Source organism: Clupea harengus, chromosome 15 (genome assembly GCF_900700415.2).
Source record: "Clupea harengus chromosome 15, Ch_v2.0.2, whole genome shotgun sequence".
In the NCBI taxonomy this organism is placed as follows: domain Eukaryota; kingdom Metazoa; phylum Chordata; class Actinopteri; order Clupeiformes; family Clupeidae; genus Clupea; species Clupea harengus.
Genome location: NC_045166.1, coordinates 19,312,410 through 19,334,389, shown reverse-complemented (window position 1 = coordinate 19,334,389; position 21,980 = coordinate 19,312,410). Strand labels below are relative to the sequence as shown.

At 43.9% G+C, this 21,980-nt stretch overlaps 1 protein-coding gene across 1 annotated transcript in view; it reads right to left on the bottom strand.

The window, feature by feature from the left end:
• Positions 1–7,806: 7,806 nt before the first annotated feature.
• sgk1 (serum/glucocorticoid regulated kinase 1) overlaps positions 7,807–21,980 on the bottom strand; it is a 44,701-nt gene continuing 30,527 nt past the window's right edge. Inside the window, exons 6-14 of the mRNA XM_031581521.2 lie at positions 12,875–12,950; positions 12,581–12,656; positions 12,240–12,428; positions 11,737–11,868; positions 10,710–10,946; positions 10,366–10,461; positions 9,712–9,867; positions 9,488–9,577; positions 7,807–9,346 (exon numbers count right to left, since the gene is read on the bottom strand). Of these exons, the coding sequence (XP_031437381.1) occupies positions 9,179–9,346; positions 9,488–9,577; positions 9,712–9,867; positions 10,366–10,461; positions 10,710–10,946; positions 11,737–11,868; positions 12,240–12,428; positions 12,581–12,656; positions 12,875–12,950 (1,220 nt within the window). The 3' untranslated portion in view covers positions 7,807–9,178. The remainder of the gene's footprint in view (positions 9,347–9,487; positions 9,578–9,711; positions 9,868–10,365; positions 10,462–10,709; positions 10,947–11,736; positions 11,869–12,239; positions 12,429–12,580; positions 12,657–12,874; positions 12,951–21,980) is intronic.

The following is a 21,980-nucleotide window of genomic DNA, read 5'->3' as shown; positions in this document are numbered from 1 at the left end:
GTTTCATAACCCGGTCATTTCACCTCATTCATGCAATGTGACATGCAGTTGGCTGAGTGGTCATGAAGCCTTGAACTGAAAAATACATGAAATATATTTGCTTTTCATACCATATAATTTACACTATTTTTCATTATATTGCGCTATATTTCTTATCTTGTGGAAACAGTGTCAGTGAATGAACAGTGTCAAACATTTTTGAAAAGCTTATTGTGCTGCAGTGAAGGTATGTGACTTTCAGGATAGGCTTTGGCTAAGTATTATCAATCTGTATCTTTTCAGTGCTATGCTGTTCATAACTGTTCTCAACACACTGGTGCACTGATTAAAACACTGGCAAGGCTTCATTACATAGTGCCTTGATTAAAGCCCTTTTCAATTGTCTGTGGGTCATTGCAGCAGGCAGACAGACAGAGAGGCAGACAGACACAGCATCACGTTCTCTTCCATCTACTCTACTTCTTTTTAGCGCTTCAATCTCTGTCTCTCTTGGGCTGTGAGCTTGGACAACATGATCTGTTGTACAGCACACAGACAATGATATACATCCATTCAAACATCTTTATTAAACATACTGATTTATTGTTGTATAATGTGTTCTTCCCATTTATGGTTTCACTGTAATGTATTTTAATGTATTTGTTTGTTTGCCATATGTTTGTGATGCATTCCTACTTTGATTTGACTTTTCCTTGATTTGTTTACAAAGGGATCTATGTGACTCACATCAGGTCCTACTTCAGATCATTTGAACTGTAAAGTCCTATTCAAACGAATCAAATAATCACCCGACTAAAGCTTGAGACTCTCACACACTGTGGTTAACCTGCAAACAGCACAGACATGGGTGACTTCCCTGCCTCCACCATCAGTCACCAGACACTTTGGAAAATGTCACCCCTTGTGCTGTTAGGAAACAGCAACAGCCAAATGATAGGACAGCGAAGAAGACTTGACAAATTGGCCTCCCAGCCAACTCAACCACTGTCATATCATTAGCAAAGCACTGAAGAGTTGCTACTAGGAACACACTAGTCACTTTGGAAACTGTCATCCCCAGGGCTTCTAGGAAACAACAAACGGCACGGCCAGAGGATAGGTTGACGAAGAAGACAACGATGTGGGCAGAGCAGAAGTATAAAAACCAGACAGGCTGTCAAACAGGTTTGGCAGTTTGGTTTTCTTCTTGTTAAAGGACATACACGAATATGAACATACATTACTACAAGTTATGTCTATTTTTTGTGTCATTTTTATTCCTTATTATTATACTGTTACTGTCAATGTTTACCCCAGCAGTGTGTACGATAATCCTTTCAATAATCAGTTCAAGCTTTCTTTCCTTTCAGTGTGCAACAGAATAGGTTGCAGTGGAATGTGCAAGTTACATTCTCACCATCAGCAAAAATAAAGCAGCATTTTCTGGGTACTTACCATACATTTATAACAGACTCTCTCTCCTCTGCAGCTCCACTCTTCAGTCTTGGCCATTGTTGGAGTCGGTGGTCTCCTTTATGGTAAAGTACATATAGAACACAGATGGTATTGGCACTGATGCTGGTTGTTGCAATGTTGCTGTGGCACCTCCCCCTTTGTAGAAAACCTGGCAGTGCTTCAGTTTTTCCAGGGGCCATAATAGGCCACGCTGAATGTCCTTGTGTCTCCGAAAGATGTAGTTGACTCGTGTGACTAGGTGTAGGCCCCTGCAAACTGAATATGTAAGACTACCATAAAGTCTTAGTTTGTAAAGACTGTGTGTGTGAGTGTGTGCGTGCGTGTGTGTGTGTTGGTGTGTGTGTGTGTCGGTGTGTGTGTCGGTGTGTGTGTCGGTGTCAGAGAGAGAGAAAGAGAGAGAGAGAGAGAGAGAGGAAAATGGATCTAGAAAATCTACTGAAGTAGCATGAATGGATGAAACACATAGTTTAAGATCCGCACCCATCACACACCACGTGTCCTACTCGACCAGCGTGCTTTAGATACCTGAATAGAATAATTCATCTTCCTTTTTCCATATGGTGACTAATGTAGTGTTTGTGCTGTTATAGCATCCTGACTATTGCTATAATACCTATTGGATAAAGACAGAATTGTCTCTTTTTTGTGGTGAAACATCCCTTTAAACAGTTTAGCTGTGTGGTGTTGTGATTCAGTCTTGGTGCCGGTCCATACCCAATGACATGCAGGCATACATGTCCACTCTGACATTTTTGTTTATCAGCTGAAAGTGATAGAGAGTGAAAGTTATAGGGAAGACTGTAGTAAAGGAATACAGGGTTAGGTGTGACTTGTGTGTGTGGTTCTACAGTGCCTGTTTGTGTGTGTGTGTGTGTGTGTGTGTGTGTGTGTGTGTGTGTGTGTGTGTGTGTGTGTGTGTGTGTGTGTGTGTGTGTGTGTGTGTGTGTGTGTGTGTGTGTGTGTGTGTGTGTGTGTGTGTGTGTGTGTGTGTGTATTCGTTTCAACTTTGAAATATAGCGTTTAGACATAATTTCACAAATCCTTCTCTGTTGCAAGGAAACTGATTAGACTGATTTTCGAATCCGTCTCCAATATCATGTTTTGTACATTGACCCCAATTATTTTCAATAACCATAGACATCCAGTCAAATATCGTTTTCAAACATAGTGGTTTAATTTTGTGCAGTTTCATGAGTTAATTTCACTGACTACTGATTTTTCATTTTTGTTCTGACAATATATCCTTAACATATCCTCATTCAGATCTTTTAAACATGTTAACTCCACACACACAGAGACACACACACACACAGACACACACACACACACGCAAAGACAGGCAGACACTGCTTCATCCTCCGCTTTTTCTCCTCTGCCTCCTTTTGCTCTTCCTCCCATCTCTCCCTGTCCTCCGGCTCGAGTGTGGACACCAGGATCTGTTGCAGGAAGCGTATGGGCGATGCCAGGAGACAGAGCGCCCCCTTTAGGCCGTGAGAGAGACCAGTGCAAATCATAAGCACCGCATCCACCACATGAGTTCCGGTTTCGTTCAGCTGAATCAAAATTTCAAAGAAATGCAGGAGCCTCAGTTTGGCTCCGGGTTTATCCATCAAAGAATTGTCTTGTTGTGTAGGCATGGAGGCCCTGGACATCAGGAAATGCCCAAAAGCACAGTGAATGGACTCAAAGCCCAGGCAGCTGTGACAAGTTGCCTGAAAGAGTTTGTGAGCAATCTGGTACAGCTCCTGCACCATCCTTGCTGTGGGGATGGAAGTGAACAGACAACATGCACAGTGATATGAGCAGTGTTAGTTTAGTAAACATATAAACACCAGACAGGTCGTTTGTCAGGATCGGTGGTCTACCATATTTGCACACACATACAAAGCCAATATGAATCCATTTCTGCCAGCAATGGCAACTGGTAAATGACTTATGAAGTGCATGGATGATAAACTGTTCTGGACCTGGCTGTATTCATTTGGTGTTTTTAAATGTATCATTCATTACAGCTATTTTCTTTTTGCCTCTCCTCTTCACACTCTTTTTCCAATCAAGACTTTTTGGTAGAGATACGTGTTTAACAAGCATTCGATATGACACCCCTTTCACCGGGACAAAAAGAGTGGTTATCAAGGCATACTCTTACTCCTACTCTTGTGTGTGTGTGCGTCCAAGGCAGTCTTACCGTCTACAAAAATGAGCAAGACGACGCAAGATAGTCCAATCATATTCATAGCAGTCCATACTGTTTCCTTTTCAATGTCCATTGTGTTGTCAGTGTCACTCTTTAGCCTTCGCTAATCTGTTGGTGTTTTTTTTTGCTGTACGATAAATTAGACGTAGCTGAGATGAAGCTTTGTGTCGGGAAAACGAAACTGAATCTGGCAGGTACACGGCACACCTGCTTCCCTCCCATGTTGCTATGATCCTGTCCTCCTGGTTCATGGCGTGTGTGTGTGGCTGTGTGTATGTGTGTGTGTGTGTGTGTATGTGTGTGTGTCTGTCTACATTCAGAACATCCCTCTCTCTCTCTCTCTCTCTCTCTCTCTCTCTCTCTCTCTCTCTCTCTGTCTTTGTGTTTGCGCATGTGCATTTGCATCAACTGAGGAAGCACTTTTTTTCCCATTTGCATGTGGTCTCTTAATGCACAAATCTCTCTCTCTCTCTCTCTCTCTCTCTCTCTCTGTCTCTGATGGTCTGTTTGCATAGTGTAAAAAAAGGACATAGGCTAGGAATTTGTCATGGTAACCTCTTTATTTAGAACAACATTTTCAAGAGTTGTCCATTTCGGCCTTTAATCCACACTTTTCTTAACTCACAATATAGTGTTATTATGACATAATAACACAAAGCTAACTCGGTTACACAGAAAGGGATGTAACTGCCATAGAGTTGATGCTTTTCAGATACATCACTATTTAGTGTTATCTACAACCATAGACATCCTCCCAAATGTCATTATTTAAAGCTTAGCAGTGTACACTTTTATGTTGCCGTTGATGGTTTCACTATAATAGGCTATGGTAGAACTGTAATTCATTTTAGTAATTACTTTTTGAATTCCTTGTGTTTGGTTCTAATGTGCCTTCCTAGGATTACTCTGTATTTTGATTTGTTTGCAATGTTCTTGTTGATTCTCACTCACAACATTTTTATCGTAAAATAGCATCAAAAATGAATCTGCACCAACTGATTGACTTGCAGTTTCGGGCAAGGAGTTGTGACTAAACAGGGCTTCACAGAACAGAAGCCCTGTTTCCAAGAGATGCAGGAGCCTCCATTTCACTTTTCATTTCTCCATCAATTGGTCGTCTTTTTTTAAGTAGGGACATCAGGAAATGCCAAAGACAGATTGTTAGACAGGCTTGGAGGTTTACCTAATTTTCACAAACATGCACATAAAGAAAAACAGACCATGAGAACCTCATCAAGACTACAGTCTACCAACCATGTCAGTAATATCAACCGGCGTAGGCCACTACATGACACATCAGTCTAATATTGACATATCAATATGATACTAGCACTATATTGTGAATATGATACAAGCACTATATTGTGCCATACCTTTTCATACCCTTTCTTACCTGTTCTGATATTATTATTCCTTGTGGCTATTTCTTAGCATCGCTTTTATCTTCTAAATGAACTCCCGGTGTACACACCCAGAGCTGAGACTCTTCCTTCCAGAAACTTCTCTGTTCCCCGTCACTGTTCTCCTCTTTGGTTAAAGGTGCAGTCTGCAATTCTGAGATCAACAGCCAATTTCTGTGGAGTTGTTGTTCTCCTCTATGTGTAAAGAAATATGGCATTTAGTTATAAACAGGGTTTGGAAGGTTATTGTTAAAATGTAATAGGTTACAGATTACTTTTTCCCCTGATAAAAATTTAAGAAGAAATGTAACTATTTGAATTACTTCATCAAAGTAATGTTACTTGCTACATTTGATTACTTTTTGAATGGCAGACGAGAGGCGGTGCACTAAATGCCATCCTCTGACACATGAGGTTTGATTGTGTGCAGTCTCCTGAAAGCTGAACATGTAGATCACAGTCTTAGTTTGCATTCGATGGTGGTCCTGGTCAGGTGATTTTACACTCCATGCAACACCTTTACATGAGAAGTATGAAGCAGATCTCCATCTTCATTTCTCCATCGTCTTTTGGTATGGTTTATGGTAGCCAACCCTTGATTGTCTCCGAGTCTCTGCATACATTCATTTTTAACACTAAACTTAACTAGGTAATTCAACACTAAACATGAAGGGGTTTGGTGCGAGTGTACCACTGCAATTCCCAATCTTACCACCAGATGGCAACACAATTCCATATATTTGTGTCACTTTCCCTTGTGTGTAGGGTGTCATTTCAAGACAGTGGGCAACGTAGACAGAAAGACAGCTTGTGTAGGAGTGAGGTGAGGGCAGAGACAGAGAGACTGTGTGTGTGTGTGTGTGGGGGAGGGCGAGGGGCGTGCAACATATATCAGTGCAGAAAGTCAGCTGTCAGGGGCTGTCAGTCTCCAGCTCTGACTAATTGCTCTGCTCCTGCCAATGGGGTGGGTATCAGCACTGTCATTTCAACTGAAGTGGCTCTTAAAGTTTGCTGTCACCCTTGAATGACTCTCTCTCTGGGTTTCTCCCTCTGTCCCCCTTTTCTCTCTCTCTCTCTCTCTCTCTATCTCTCTCCCTCTCAATCTCTCTCTCAATTAACTTTAATCCAAAGTAAATGTATTGCCATGAGACTGTAGAGTCATAATATTTCTGAAGCATTGAATACGTTGTACAACCCTCTCAAAACAGACTCTCTTTCTCTCCCTAAGTGTGTGTGTGTGTGTGTGTGTGTGTGTGTGTGTTTCTGCAAATAAGGCCTTATAGCAAGTGGCTTCTTAAATCTGACCTAATTAACTCCAGGTCAGTCAGGCCCAATGTATAACTCTCTGTTATCAGGACAAGTGTTAAGATGCTGAATAACCATCACCTGTCCCCCTTTTCTCTCTTTTTTTTCTCTCTCTCTCTCTCTCTCTCTCTCTCTCTCTCTCTCTCTCTCTTTCTCTATAGTTGCTCAGGTAAGAGTGCCCTTAAGTACAACTTTCAAACAGTCCAACGCATGTCTTTAACATGTCCAAGCATTTTCATTGTGTTCGCTGGTCAACGCTGGTAGAAACTGAGCGTTATTAAAGTGTGTGTGTGTGTATGTGTGTGAATGTGCATCAAGTGTGCATTTTTGTTATTCTATGTTTGTGACTGTGGGTGTGGATGGGTGTGTGTTCAGTATTATATGGGTGTGTGTGTATATTGGGAGGACATGCTGTTCAAATGCTCTTTGGTTGGGTGTGTTCCTATTGAATGAGCAAGAGTGTGAAAAAAGTGTGAGTGTGCGTGCGCGTGCATGCGTGCGTGTGTGTGCATGAGCGTATGTGTGTATCATTTAAATGTGTGTGTAAATATGTGTGTGAGTGTATGAACATGTGCATGTGAGTATATAAATGTATGACCCTTTATGAAATGTGTGACCTTGTGAAAGTGTGTGTGTGAGTCTGTGAGTATTCTTTCAAAACACTGATTGCACACTACTTCAGCTGACTGTTCTGTCAGTTGGATTTACTTCTGTGCGTCTGTGTTGAAATGTTCTACCGTTAAATAGTTTAGTTTCCACATGGCATTGCAGGAAACTCTCCTGTGGGGAAATACCAGAGTTGGCAGTTCAGGTTGTCAAGCTGCATGTCATGCATAGTTCTTCTTCATCAGTCACTGCATGTGCCTGTGTTTCACAGAACCATGGCATACTGCCAGTTATAATCAATCTATTACCATAATTTCCGTGACTATCTATGATGTGGTTCAGTGACTTTGTGTGTCCTATTGATGATGCCGGTTATTGTGTTTGTGTGTGTGTGTTACAGAGCACCCATGCGTCAATGTGTGTGTGTTGCGTAAGTCATGACGCACTCTCAGCCCCTGTGAACAAACACACATGGGGTCAGGGTCCATCTCGTCCGAAAGTGGAGCACGGGGGGTTGGGTCATCACAACAGCAACAGTCCCGTGACCCAAACTTGAGCAATCCTGCATCCAGGAGAATGGGTCTGTGTCTGTGGATTCAGATTCATGAGAACCTGATTTCCTGTTTTAATGTCAAGAATCTCAGCATGCAGCTTAGCATTGTGCAATTAGTCTGTGATAGTAAGCCGCAGAGGTCATGACCCTGGGGGGATTAAGGTGGTGGTGAAAGAATTCTCTTATGAAACTCCGCTCTTCACCAAAAACACTTCCTGTTTGGTCCAATCCTAATGACCCTACAAGCTCTGAAAATGTAACACCACAAAATCTGACAGAGAATGCAAAGCTTTGGGGAAAATAACATTCAACTTTTATTGCAAACCATACAAGGTCACATAGATCAAACATTTTACAACTTTACAGTACATTTGACAGTAATCGTTACATACAAGCATACCTTTTGTCAGTTTTATAACTATATATTTATATATATATATATCTGTTCCATATACAATAAAACTAGTACACGGACTGGAAATATACAAACAAACTTAAATAGTGGAACATGTGTATATTAAATGGAATGTATGGTCCAGAATGTGGGAATGCACGTCTGAACCCTATTATTACATCATAGAGGTGGCTGGAAGACTAAGGTGACTGGTCTGATCGGTCGGCTTCTCGTTCTGACATCCTTTTGTCCAGCGAGTCCCTATGTACACAAGCGAGGCAGCATCACCTCTCACCCGCCTGCTTACAGTCATTTAAATGAAGGCTGAACTTCCCAACCAAAAAATAACCGAAAACAAACAAAACAAATATGTGCGTTTCTCATGGATCTCACCAAGCGACAACTGCTGACCACACAGTACACATAGCCACGGCAACAGACAGCCATGTCAGCTATCACTGGGTGACAAGACAACAGACCAACAAACTACAGAATGCCCTCCAATATGACGGACGATCACCAGACCTAAATACCAGGTCATGTGATCATTTAAAATAAAACAATGACAACTATGACAACAACAACAACAACAACAATGTCAACAAGGAAACATAAATACAGAGTTTGTGTGATTTCAGCCTGGGCAGGAGGGTGACAGGTGGCCGGAGAAGGCACCGTTCAGACACACAGACACACACCCTGTGTAACACTAACACTCCGGCCGCCCTCCTCTCGTCTGCACAACAAACAAACAAACACGCTGAACAACAGAAACAGTAAAAACGAAAAGAACAAACACATAAGCATTGTTCCTCTCTTCTCCATTATGTTCGCATCTCCGTCTGTCTATCCCTCCATTGGATATAGTGACATTCTACAACGGCGTCATGGAATCCTAGAAAGAGGGGTAACTATGACGACGACGATGATGATGATGATGATGATGAGGAAGAGAGTCTTCTCAGTTGCCATATTTAAAGGCCCCCATTGGCTAAGAGAGCTAGTTGAGCTGCCTAAAGCCATGTGCAAATATCTTCATTCCAGGGATGGAGGGGGGGGGGTTGAGGTTGTGTTTCCAATAGTTAGTAGTCCATTATCCAAGCTGATGCGATCTTTTCCATGGCAATGACTAGAAGGACAGATATGTCCTCCACATAGACAACGATGGAGGGAAGCGCTACAAGCAAGGGGAGTCCGTTGGTGATGTGGGGGTACAGGTCCACATGTGTTTGTGTGTGTGTGTGTGTGTGTGTGTGTGTGTTTCCGTGCTACAGATATGAGTCCATGGAGGGCGCGTAGGAGAAGCCCAGGAAGGCCTCGGCAGCCTCTTTGATGCTGGCCGTCACCAGGGAGCTGTCGGGGGAGCAGCCAATGGAGCTGGGCACGGGCTCGTCGGTAAACTCTGGGTCAAAGTGCCGAAGGTCGCTAGGACCCGTCTGGGGAAGAGAAAGAAATGGTGACAACCACGTTCAGAGGTATGGACAACAAAACAAAGGGTTGATACTGTTTTGAGTGCCACTGACAATAACTATTGTTTCAAGATGAGCTTTGTGAATATGTAAGCCTTAGGAACGTACCACGTTGGGGTTAAAGGGAGGGGTGATCTTCTTGGCATTCAGGTCATCCCAGTTGATAGGGGAGAAAAACATGTGGTTCTTGATTTCCGTCTGTGGACAAAGACAAAGACAAAGACAAAGAGAGAGAGAGAGAGAGATTGGTTACAATCCAATACAAACAGTACATTGAATCTCAAAGTGTTCATCCAAAAGACACCCCCCCCCACACACACACTCAAACTTACAAAGTCATCTGTGCAGCCGATTCTCTTGGTGCGGTCCTTCTGCAGGAGACCCTCCAGTATGTGGCGTGCTGCGTTGGATATGTTGGGCTTAAGCTGCAGGGGCTTGTGCAGGATGTTATCGTACATCTCCGCCGTGTTGCGACTGTAGAAAGGAGGCTGCACAGGCAACACAAACCCAGTTACCACCCGAACACTGACTTACAGATTCTCATGCATAATTACATGCATGTATGCATGTTAACTGTAGTATATTGTGTAGTGTAGTGTATTCTACGGTGTGCTATTCCACATTACTCTATATTGTACCACATGATAAAAGATCAGAAAAACTGCTGCACACTTGAACTTATACAATAACTTTAAAAGTTTCAGCTTTAGGTATAGTTCACCATGTGCTAAATACTAGGGCAAAGGGCAAGTCCACCTCAATTGAGTCGGTTCACAGAATCTGTGGGAAATCCGATTAAGTATATTTAAAATCCCTTAAATTTTGCTGAGTTTCTATAAGCCCTATGGCATGTGACTCAGCTTTACCCTGTGCTCCAGTTTGCCCCCTAGTGTACACTGTCAGAATAGCACACCTTAGACCCCACACCGCCCCCTAGTGTTTGCTGTTGGAATATCCAACCCAAATGGGCAATGGCATATCCTCACCAGGCCGTAAAGCATCTCGTACAGCACAGCTCCCAGACACCACCAGTCCACCGTGCGGTCATACGGCTGCTTGTGTAACACCTCTGGTGCCAAATACTGACAAGGGAAAAAGAAATAGAGAATTATGTCAAACAACCATTGATTGTTCAGTAGAAGATTGCTACTTTTGAATGGTTACCGGTCCCAACTACTGATATACACTGAGTAACTATGCTAAACATGTTTTTTGAAAAACAAAAATCCTCTTTTTTGTGTCATCCTGCTATACTGTATGTGGCTCACAGTAACTCTAACATGCTTGTTGCCGTGACAACACATGAAGTTTACGATGCTTTGACACACACCTCTGGCGTGCCGCAAAACGTGGACGTGGTTCCGTTGGTTTCTATGTTCTCCTTGCACAGGCCGAAGTCGGTGAGGATGATGTGGCCTTGCGAGTCAAGCAGGATGTTCTCGGGCTTGAGGTCGCGGTACACGATATTGAGCGAGTGCAGGTAGCCCAGAGCACTGGCGATCTCCGCCGTGTAGAAACGCGCGCGAGGCTCCAGGAAGCACCGCTCCCTCTGCAGGTGGTAGAACAGCTGGAGGTGGAGAGAAACAAAGAGAGAGAGAACGGGAGAGAGAGAGATTAGACTCTGTTGCCTGCTGTACTTAATCATGGCTCTTTTTTTCAGCCATGAAACAATCACAGGAAATGAGGCGTGAGCACTGTTTAAAAGCTAACCCCTGACCCACCCCAACAGTCAGCTTCCATTTTCAGCTGATAGATGGATGCTAAATCGGGCTGCTCTTCCAACCAACTCCCCCCCCCAGCCCCCTCAACACGCCCGACGATTTCCTGAGGTGAATTTCCCCTCTACTGACAGAGAGAAAGAGAGAGACAACACATTCTCCTGGTCTTCGCATGATAGGATTTCCTCTCTCTGTCCATCTGTCTTTCTCTCTCTCTCTCTCTCCGCTCTATGTCTTTGTGTGTGTCTATCCATTCTCTGTCTTCTCTGTCAGACACACTGTCTCGCTCACACTTCCTCCTCTGTCCCCCGAAAAATTCACCCTCGCCCCAGCAATAATCACATGACCTCTCTCTCTCTCTCTCTCTCTCTCTGTCTCACTGTGTCTCTCTCTATTCATCCATTTATGTCACTCAAACAATCAAACTAAATCTACTGGTATGGTAACAAAAGCATACCATAGAGACACCACTTAAAAACAGCAAATAACAATTTACTAACTAAACAAACAGCAAAACCAAAATAAACATCAAAGGCACTACTCTCTATCGCACTCTCTGTGTCGTTGACTTTTTCTCTCCCTCTCTCTCTCTATCAGTAAACTCGTTGCTTTCATTCATCAGACTGAAGCGCTCCATACCTCTCCTCCGTTGATGTAGTCCAGGACGAAGTAGAGTTTGTCTGTGGTCTGGAAGGAGTAGTGCAGCCCGACCAAGAACGGGTGTTTCACATTCTTTAGGAGGACATTCCGTTCAGACATGATGTGCTTCTCCTGAAACCCACACACAAACACAGAGGGTCAGAGGTTTGCATACAGGGGTCAGAGGTCAGAGCATAAGCAATCAATGTCAGTCACATAATACCCTCCCCCTACACCCCCTGTCCTTACTGTTTACATTGTCAGTATATGGTGCCCTTTGGATTTGGTCTCTGAACGATTATTTGCAAGGGAATCAAACATGCATTGTCCTAATAAATGGATCAGTGAGTAGTACTGTCTTAATTAACCGGCATGAAAACCTGCTCTATCTTTCTGAATAAAAAAACGTGGGGGAGCCACAAGTAGGTTACTATAGGTTAACCACAGCTCTAACATGGTAAAAGGAATGTCCGTTTGCTATGAGGTTTATTAGTCATCAGTACCTCTTTCTTCTTAAGGATGGCCTTCTTCTGCAGGACTTTGACAGCGTAGAACTTGTCGTCGCTACGGTGACGCGCCAGCAGGACCTTGCCAAAGCTGCCTTTGCCGATGACCTTGAGGAAGTTGAAGTCTGAGGGATGGGCTGTGGGGTTTGACGAGGGGCCCAGGTTAATCTGCTGTGAGGGACTAGGCTGCAGGAGGGAGAGAGAGAGAGAGGAGTCAGTGTGTGGACAGACACACTTAGGCCACAGCATCCACATACACAGACAGGCACACTCGCTTACTCACATAAACATATATACACAAAGACACACACACTCTTATGTCCATGCACTTTACTTACTGGAGGGGAGGGGTTGGTGTTCATAAGTTCTGGATCTTGAGGGGGGGTCAGGTTTAGTATGGACTGCACTTCTGGACTGTGAAGAAGCAAAAAGCACTCAGATTACAACAACTTTACAGGAATTCAGTAATCACAGGAATTCCACGATGGCACTGCCACTGACTGACACTTGAAATGCATCTGTCTTGTTAAAAAGTGCAACATCAGAGAAGAAAAGTGTCTATGGAATTTCTCTGAAGCATCTGTTTTACAAAATGTGGAGAAAACGTCTGAATAGGCTTTGATGCTACTTACTGCTTGCATGCATAGGAGTTTGTGGCAAGCTTCTGAATGAAATCGTTCAACCCCATTCTTCTCTGTTTCATGAAAGCTGGATGAGAGGAAGACAACAAGAGAGAGAGCAACAAGTGTTAATTGCATTCATCCCGATCGCTTTTTTAGAACTCGAAGTGGATTCATTGTCAAGGAAAGCCTACCACTAAGAACTGCTACTACTCCTCGCGTTTTGGAGTAAGTCATTTCGGGAGCTCCGCTACCTGTGATGATTGTCATGGCTGTAGTTTTCCACAGCTGGATGGATGCCCAAAATCAAAAGCTCTAACTGAACTCCAGTCGTGTGCCTCGACGTTTATATGGACGCGGGGGCGGAGGCAGCGCATGCTAATTAGGCATCTACGTTGGTTTGTCAGGGGCGTGACGTGACGTAAATACTATACGTATGCGTGTCAGGCAGAGGCCATTCAAGCGCTGTCTGCAAGGCGGCACCCCCACCGGGTGAGCGAATCAGAAGAGGGTGCTCTCTGCCAGGAGTCCCGGCGAGTTAAATATCGTTAACTCCCCGCCCTACGATCAGCTGCGTCAGCCAAAGAGAAAAAAACCTTCTCACGCACCAGCTGAGCAGAACTATGTGTTCTTACTGAGTAGTTTGTCATTTGCCTACATTGCGTAAAAAATTACATAGGTTTCCACTCACGTTTCTTATCACATATGACACCACGTAGGCAACCTTTTAATATGTCAACATCCCCTCTCAAAGCCTAGCTTGTTCCAGCAGTAGCCTAATTGATTATACAGACATTAAAATAATACCCATTGCTTAAACTTTAAACAACTTCATTCATGTTGTTTGTAATCTTTTCTTTGCAAACTATTAGCTTTCTTATTGGGAAACAGTGGGATCACACACACAAAAACAAACCAGGGGTTTAGGCATTCCATAAATTCAGAGCCCCCGCTTCCCCCCCTTCTCCCTTTCTCTCGCTCTGTCTTACACACACACACACACTAAGCTACAGGTGACCTGCAAAAGCCTGTGTGAGAACACAACAGTATAAAAGCTCGCATCGACTCCCCTTTCTTGCTGACCCAAAAAGAGAGAAAACAGGGAGTCGGATGATGCATGCTCCCCACTGCGATTCACAAAAGTCAGGGAGAGTCACTCGCTAAGGGAGACGGGAGCCAAGGAAAATAAGCCGGCCCTGGAAAAGTACGAAGTCTAAGCCGTGCAATTAATTCTCGCCACGCACAGCAAAGGTTGTCGGTGGGACCTGGATAACTCCTGGCGTTCAGGCAATGTGCACTAACCCTCTTTGATCCTTTCCACCACCCTCATTTTTATTGAAATGAGGGAGATGTGAACTGCCTGATGGCCCCAAGTACTACCGATCTATTTATGACGGAGGAGTCCCAGTTAGTCGATGTTATGTAACGCTACACCTAGATGGACTGCTAATTAGGTAGCGCGGCTACAACACATCCATGTGAATACAATGTTGAGCCTTGGCGTTTCATTCACACAGGCATCATTTTTAAATGATTAAGTTAGGCCACTGCGGACTGCGCAAAGACTTCAAGGTAAACCTGCCCGTGATTTCTAGCAGCTGTTGGCTCCGACGCGCTCTCCAAGTTTCCATTGTGCCCGCTGTTTGCACGCAACTAGGACTGCTTCAAATTCTCCAAAAAGTAACGATATCCGTGACTTTTAGAGCTCTACATGATTAACGATGCACATACACTTAAAGGTGGTATATTTGATGTATTTTGTTTGTATTAAAACATGATGCTGCAATGTCCCATCTCACATACACATCTAATGCCTATCTGGCTTTCTTAAAAACCAACAGACAAGCCATTAGAAGGATGTTGGCAGCTTTCACTGACACTAGCAGATCTAGATTCCGAAAAAAACACCAACCTTTTAGGTCAGACGTGGTCCTCATTCTCGCTTACTCAAGGGCTCTTCTCCTGGAGTGCAGCGCAAAGTCAGCTACTCTCCTGTGCAAGGCGAGGTAGAAAGGGCGACTCGGGTTGCGACGGAATATATGAGCACGGTCCTTATCAAGCGACATTTGCATAGATAAGGCAGCGTGTTGGGAATCGGGTCACAGTTTAAGAGGCTAACGGAGAACTCACACCTGTGGCTGGTCAATTTCAAGGCTGCCAACGCCTTTACCCCCCCCATAGAGGAAACGCAAGTGAAAAGTCGGTAAAGCGGATGAAGGGGGAGATTTAAACGGAGGAGAAAGTTCGTTGGCCAGATTACTTTGCACTCTCATTATAGGAATAAATCAAACCACGACATACCTGTTAGTGCAGAAGTTTTGTCTTTCATGAATTTCCGTGAGGAGTTCAGTACAACTTACTGTCTAGTCTGAGTGACACTTGAAGAGGAATGATTTTTTGCGCAAGACGCCGCATTCCTTTTCTCGCTGACTAACCTTGCACCGGATATCTTATGGGCGGGGATCTTCCCGCCCCCCGACTTTGTTCTTAGTTGTTTTTCATGGGCTGCCACCGGCTCCATTAGCAGTGCCAGACGGGCAGCATGACACCCAAAATCGGTTGAAAGTCGGACTGGGAATCTGGGGCAATTCATTTCGCTTTGTGTCACCTGCACCCTTACTCTCTGCCTAATGAAAAAGGGCTTTAACAGGGGCGGACTGGGGGGAAAAGTGGCCCGGGAGTTACTGTCAGACCGGCCCACTTAATACACGGCGCGTTGCCCACTCAATGCATCACACGTTTTGACCAGTCGGTCGCCTATTTGGAAAAATACCCATACACTTAACATTATTTTGGATGATTACAAAGAAATGACATAATTTATGGTTTTTTAAATAACATTTGGATTCACCAATTTGACTGGATGGACACATGAAATAAAATGATACTGGCTATTGTAACACTCCAAGGTAGGTATAGTTTGCTAGATGAATATGCTTAACTCTGGGCTAGTATCAAAAGGTTAGATGTATAACTACAGAGCCTTAAGGAATGAATGTCAGCAGAGAAAGACCACACAATAAAGAAACTGGAATCAGAGGGTATAATTAGTATGAACCAGTGGCGGCTCCTGAAAAAATGATCAAGGGGGCATATTTTTGATAATGATTAAGGCGACCCATTCAGTAGTTACATTAAGCAAGACAATTGTATCAATTTGTTGTTAGCTGATTAACTCATACAGCAATACCTACATAGCTAGAGTAGCTATTTACAGGTGGAAATCTATGAAAGAAAGTTGCATCCAGGAGCCTTCATAAGCAAACATGATGTGGCTCCACCTTAAAATATCCCACTTTTTCATTATCCACATGTCTCAAAAGTTGTATGATGTAACATAGCTTAACAGGACACATGATATGTCCAGTAACAACATAAAGAAGGGGGCAACATATAAGTCAAAACCAGCAATATTTATTGACTGATCTTGAAAGTAGTGGCTTACAAAAGCTAAATAAGTCATCACATAGAAAATAACTCAGTGTTAGTGCAAGGAGCGAACATTCACACTGTAAAACCTATGAAAAGTGACAATGGTATATAGGAATACAGACCGGGTTAGCCACTTCACAGCCTGCTAGCCACGATTTTCTTTCATTGCAATTCTTGGATGTAGGATTCCCCCCCCTTTTTGTAGAAACCTGTTGAATGGATACATTTGGTCTAGGAAGTCCTAAATGTTTTGTTGTCAATGTATCTTCATTAGTACGCCGACTTTCAAAGAGCGAATCGAGTTGTTGCACACTGAATGTTAAAAATGGATTTAACATGAGAGTCAATGAGAGAGATCTGGGGCGATTTCCAGTTTGCCCAAAAAGGGGCGGGGTCATTTGAAGCACCACGTTTGCCTGACTGTTGCCTGAGTGACTGTTGGCTGATTCGACAATGACATTCAGAGGCAGATCAGACGGTCTAGTGGTAGAATCCAACAGAAAAGAAAACTCCTTTTCCCGTAGGCAGTGCGTCGCCCCATTCGCCCTTATGGACAAGCCGCCCATGAACTATATTGTAGAAATGAACAGTACAGAACATACGATGGGGTGTGAACATCAATGGTATCAGTAGTGTTGCATGCTGGGTGTGTGATTGTATGTGTGTGGGGGGGGGTGTTGAAGGTGTCTGCGAGCAAGTGATGCAAGTGTTGAGTAGGCTAGAGTTATTGACATTTAATAACGCCTAAAACAAAGTTAGACTGACGGAAGACATTAGATGAGTAAAGAAGAAAACATTTCGGAAAATACGCACCATGAGTGTAAATACAGATCGCGAGGAGTAGTATAAATTTCAGTCAGTAATTTTTCAAAGCCATAATCATTAGAGTCATTTATACGTGTTCTGTCAAACTCAGAACATAGGCAGTACCGGCGATGTCGGTGGCTAGGGCCGGCATGAGATAGGGGTGGGCCGGTGTTTTGGACCATCCCAACCCCGTCGGCCCACCGGGGATTCCCCCGGTATCCCCGATGGCCAGTCCGCCCCTGGGCTTTAATTAGAATCATTTCATGAGTGCCAGTATAAATCTCTGTTTAGAAAACACAAGGTGTGCAGTTGTGTATGTATAGTATGCCCGTGTGTGTGTCTGGAAAGATCCCCCCTTAACTCCCAACTCCAAGGAGTTGGTTTGCAGCCCTGTCTTCTCAGCTACACCCGTCTCTCTGCGTCTCTCTCTCTCTCCCTCATATGTGATGGGGCAGTACTTGCGGTTTCTGACACAGCACTGTGAGCGGAGCGCATTCATCCGTCAGGTGGGGGTGGATAAGGGGCCTGAATACAGATGACCAGTGAGGTCTGGCCAGCAGCCCTCAGCTGAAGACGCTCAGACCAGAGCCCAGGCTCAATGTCAGCCTCAAGCACCCTGTCCTCTCATCGCCCTCACCCATCCCACGACCCACACTCGAGCCCAGCTGATTAACATGCGGTCAGTAAGGACACCACTCACACCGCTCCGTACTGGAGTCACAGCGGTTATAGTGTTGCTGTGGTGTGTTCACTGCCGATGAAAAAAGTATATATCTCATGATCATTTATTGAAAATAACTTGTATTATCTGTGCAGATAGATATGAGGCTATTAGAATGCATTTGATGATGTGTGCGTGGAGTGTGTCTGTATGTGTAGCATCTGCTTGTCTGTTTGTGTGTGTTTTAGTGTATAGCATGTGTGTGTGTGTGTGAAGGGTGTCTATGCGTGTGTGTGTGTGTGTGTGTGTGTGTGTGTGTGTGTGTGTGTGTGTGTGTGTGTGTGTGTGTGCGTGTGTGAGTGTGTGTGCGTGTGTGAGTGTGTGAGAGAGAGTGTTAGTGTGTCTGTGTGTGTGTCTGTGTGTGTGAGAGAGAGAGGGAGTGTTAGTGTGTGTGTGTGTGTGTGTGTGTGTGCAGGCTATGCTGAGCCCCTGGATGGAGAAAGATCATATTAATAATAGATTTGTCCTCCAACAGAAGGAAACAGGAGACCCAATGAGAGGAGCTAAAGAAAGGTCTAAAAATAACGTGTGCTGTTCCAAAGAAACTCACTCTATCTTGTTCTTTCTCATTCAAACACACCCATAAAACCACACACAAACCCCCCCCCCCCCCACACACACACACACCCATACACACATACACATCATATGCACACCCACACCCATACACACACACATACACCCACACACACACCTATACACATACACACACACACACACACACCAACACCCACACACACACCCATGCACATACACACACGCACACACACCCTCGACAGCAACAGTTCTAGGAAAGGAAAGAAGCTACAGGGCCAAAGGCACAGACCACTGCTGACTGTGGTCTAACAAAACACAGACATCATCAGTCAGAAAAGCCATATCAGTCCTCAGAATCACTGACCTGAGATCAGAAAGAGGGCTGTTTCAGACACAAACACCTTACTTGTGTGTGTGTGTGTGTGTGTGTGTGTGTGTGTGTGTGTGTGTGTGTGTCAGACACAAACACCTTACCTGTGTGTGTGTGTGAAAGAAAGAGAGAGAGTGTGTCTCTGTGTGTGAGAGAAGGAGACTGTCTCTGTGTGTGTGTGTGTGTGTGTGTGTGTGTGTGTGTCAGACACAAACACCTTACCTCAGCTCAGTGTATGAGGTCTCATAGCCGTCTGTGGTGTTATCCCCATTCTAATGCATACCTTTGCAGTTGTTATGTCTGACTGAGCGGTTATGATGTCAGTCTTTTGATGTGACACACAAACACATTATGTTGCGTAACGGCATAGTGGAATTATTCACTCAGGTTCACATGAGGACCTTTTTAAAGAGATGATCAAGCAGCTTTGAAACATCTCAACAAAGCCTTTATAAGCCAGTTATAAACACTTATGCGTCTTCTGATAACAGCCATCGGTCAATGATATAGTCTAGGGGTATTGCATCCTTTGATTAACCCTATAAAATGGTTTGTCTTTATTGTTTAAGAATAAAACATAAATAGACACCAGCATTAACAGAAACCAGCATGTCATGTTACAGAAGATTTGGTTAAACAGACTGGACAAGCATTTCAGTTCCTTTCCCACACCCCAGACAGAATGCTTCTTTCAAAGCGCTACTCTCTAAGACATATCACCCTGACATGGATTGCCTGAACTAAAGGGATTTAAATGTGTTTCACCCAAATGTGCACTGTGCACACTGTGTCCTCTGTGAACTAATATTTCAACAAGGAAACAAGAAACTGATGAAATCTAAAATATAATACTACGGCGCAGAACTGATTTTTATATGCTGATATATGTTAACAGAATCAATACAAAGGACATCAGTAGACATTGATATTAGTGAGTTATTATAAGATATGTGTGTGAGAGACTGAGTGTGTGTATCTGAGAGTGTGTGAGAGGCTGAGAGTGTGTGGACCTGGGAGTGTGTGGACCTGAGAGTGTGTGAGAGACTGAGAGTGTGTGAGAGGCTGAGAGTGTGTGAGAGGCTGAGCTTGTCTCCGGGGATGCACTTCATGAGTGAGAGCCTAGAGAACAGTGTGTTCTGTCCCAACCCAGAGCTAATGGACTCACACACACACACACACACACATACACACACACACACAGAGAGAGATACACACACACACACACACACACACACACAGAGAGAGAGACATGCACACATTTGCGCACACACACACACACACACACACACACACACACACACACACACACAAATACACACACCAAGTGAAGGTCCCCAGCCTGAACAATCCCCTACAGACAAACACACTAGGAACAGGTTTGAATGGGAGGAAACATCCTAGTGTGTGTGTGAGTGTGTGTGTGTGGGTGAGAGTGAGTGTGTGTGTGTGTGTGTGAGAGAGTGTCCAAAACGGATGTTGGCACTAGAAAGTATGGCAGTGGAGTGTTATGTAAATGCAGTGCCCTCTGCATAATGCAGGGACCACAGAGGAGAGGAGAGGGGAACTAACGGTCCGACTGGGCACCCTGAAGCAGCTCAAGGGGCTCGGGCAGCCACTGAGGAAAGTGTGTGTGTGTGTGTGTGTGTGTGTGTGTGTGTGTGTGTGTGTGTGTGTGTGTGTGTGTGTGTGTGTGTGTGTGTGTGAAAGAAAGAGAGAGAGTGTGTCTCTGTGTGTGAGAGAAGGAGACTGTCTCTGTGTGTGTGTGTGTGTGTGTGTGTGTGTGTGTGTGAAAAAAAGAGAGAGAGTGTGTCTCTGTTTGTGAGAGAAGGAGACTGTCTGTGTGTGTGTGTGTGTGTGTGTGTGTGTGTGTGTGTGTGTGTGTGTGTGTGTGTGTGTGTGTGTGTGTGTGTGTGTGTGTGTGTGTGTGTGTGAAAGAGAGAGAGTGTGTCTCTGTGTGTGAGAGAAGGAGACTGTCTGTGTGTGTGTGTGTGTGTGTGTGTGTGTGTGTGTGTGTCTGTGTCTGTGTCTGTGTCACACTCTTTCATATGATGCCCAACGTCAGTCTCTACTATGTCATTTTTATTCATCGTTATTGCTATTGTTAAAGTGCAGCACACTAGAGTGTTGGATGACTTTTAGTAGTACAATAAATGCTTCCAATAAAGCTGGGCACTTATGCAACAGCCCCTTTATAAACACGTTCTCATCTCCCTGTTTTTGTTCTCTCTCTCTCTCTCTCTCTCTCTCTCTCTCTCTCTCTCTCTCTCTCTCTCTCTCAATGTGTGTGTGTGTGTTGGTGTGTGTGTGTGTGTGTGTGTGTGAAAGAGAGAGAGAGAGTTCTGCTCAATGAGGGCTGTGGACCTCTCTTGGTGAATGAATGAATGAATGAATGAATGAATGTCTGCGAGTAGAACCGGTTGGTGTTGATGTATCAAATGACTGTGTCCTCCACTCCCTTTCTCTCCATTTCTCTCTGTCGTTCATCATGACGTGAGCACATAAAAGGGAACACAGGCCGTACACACCCTAACACCCACACATAAACACACATATTAATCTCTCTCTGCCATTCTTAAATCCCCCAAAGGCAAAAAATGAAAGCCAAGATATTGGCATGGTATCCATGTTTAAAGCTCTAGTGGAAACAAGAATAGTGGTGGAGTACACGTGCTACAACTATTACTTTTAATTGTTTTTCAATAGTTTATAGTAATAGGGTTTTAAAAGTCAAAGTCTTCCTCTCTCTCTCTCTCTCTGTCAATCTCTTTCAGCTGATGTGAACCTTCATTAGTGAGCATGACTGGTTTTCATTAGTTCATTAACTGGTGCAGTGGTGCTTAGTTGCTAAACATTACTTTTGCTACTCATAATACTCATCCACTCTTTTTCTTTCTCTCTCTTCTTTAAATCCTCTTTACATCCGGATAGCAATGAATACATTAAATGCTAAAGAGAAAACAATCCGTTGTCCGTGGCAGTTGCAGGGCTGTAAAAACTTGTCCATATTTTTCATTCGTCTTACCCGACTTAACTCTGTTACAGAAAAAATGGGTTTTGTACACAAGTTTTTTCTCGCAAAACTGCTGATGTGCTGCTTAGCATAAACTGTCTTTTTAGCTTTGGTTAGCTAATGTAAGTTTAGGATTTTATTCTAACTAGCTAGCTCATCTTATGTCTAAGCAGTGGCTTGTGAATGAGTTAGCTAGCTAATGTCAGCCAGCAGGGTAAGATGGTTCTCCCCAGTCGTTGGC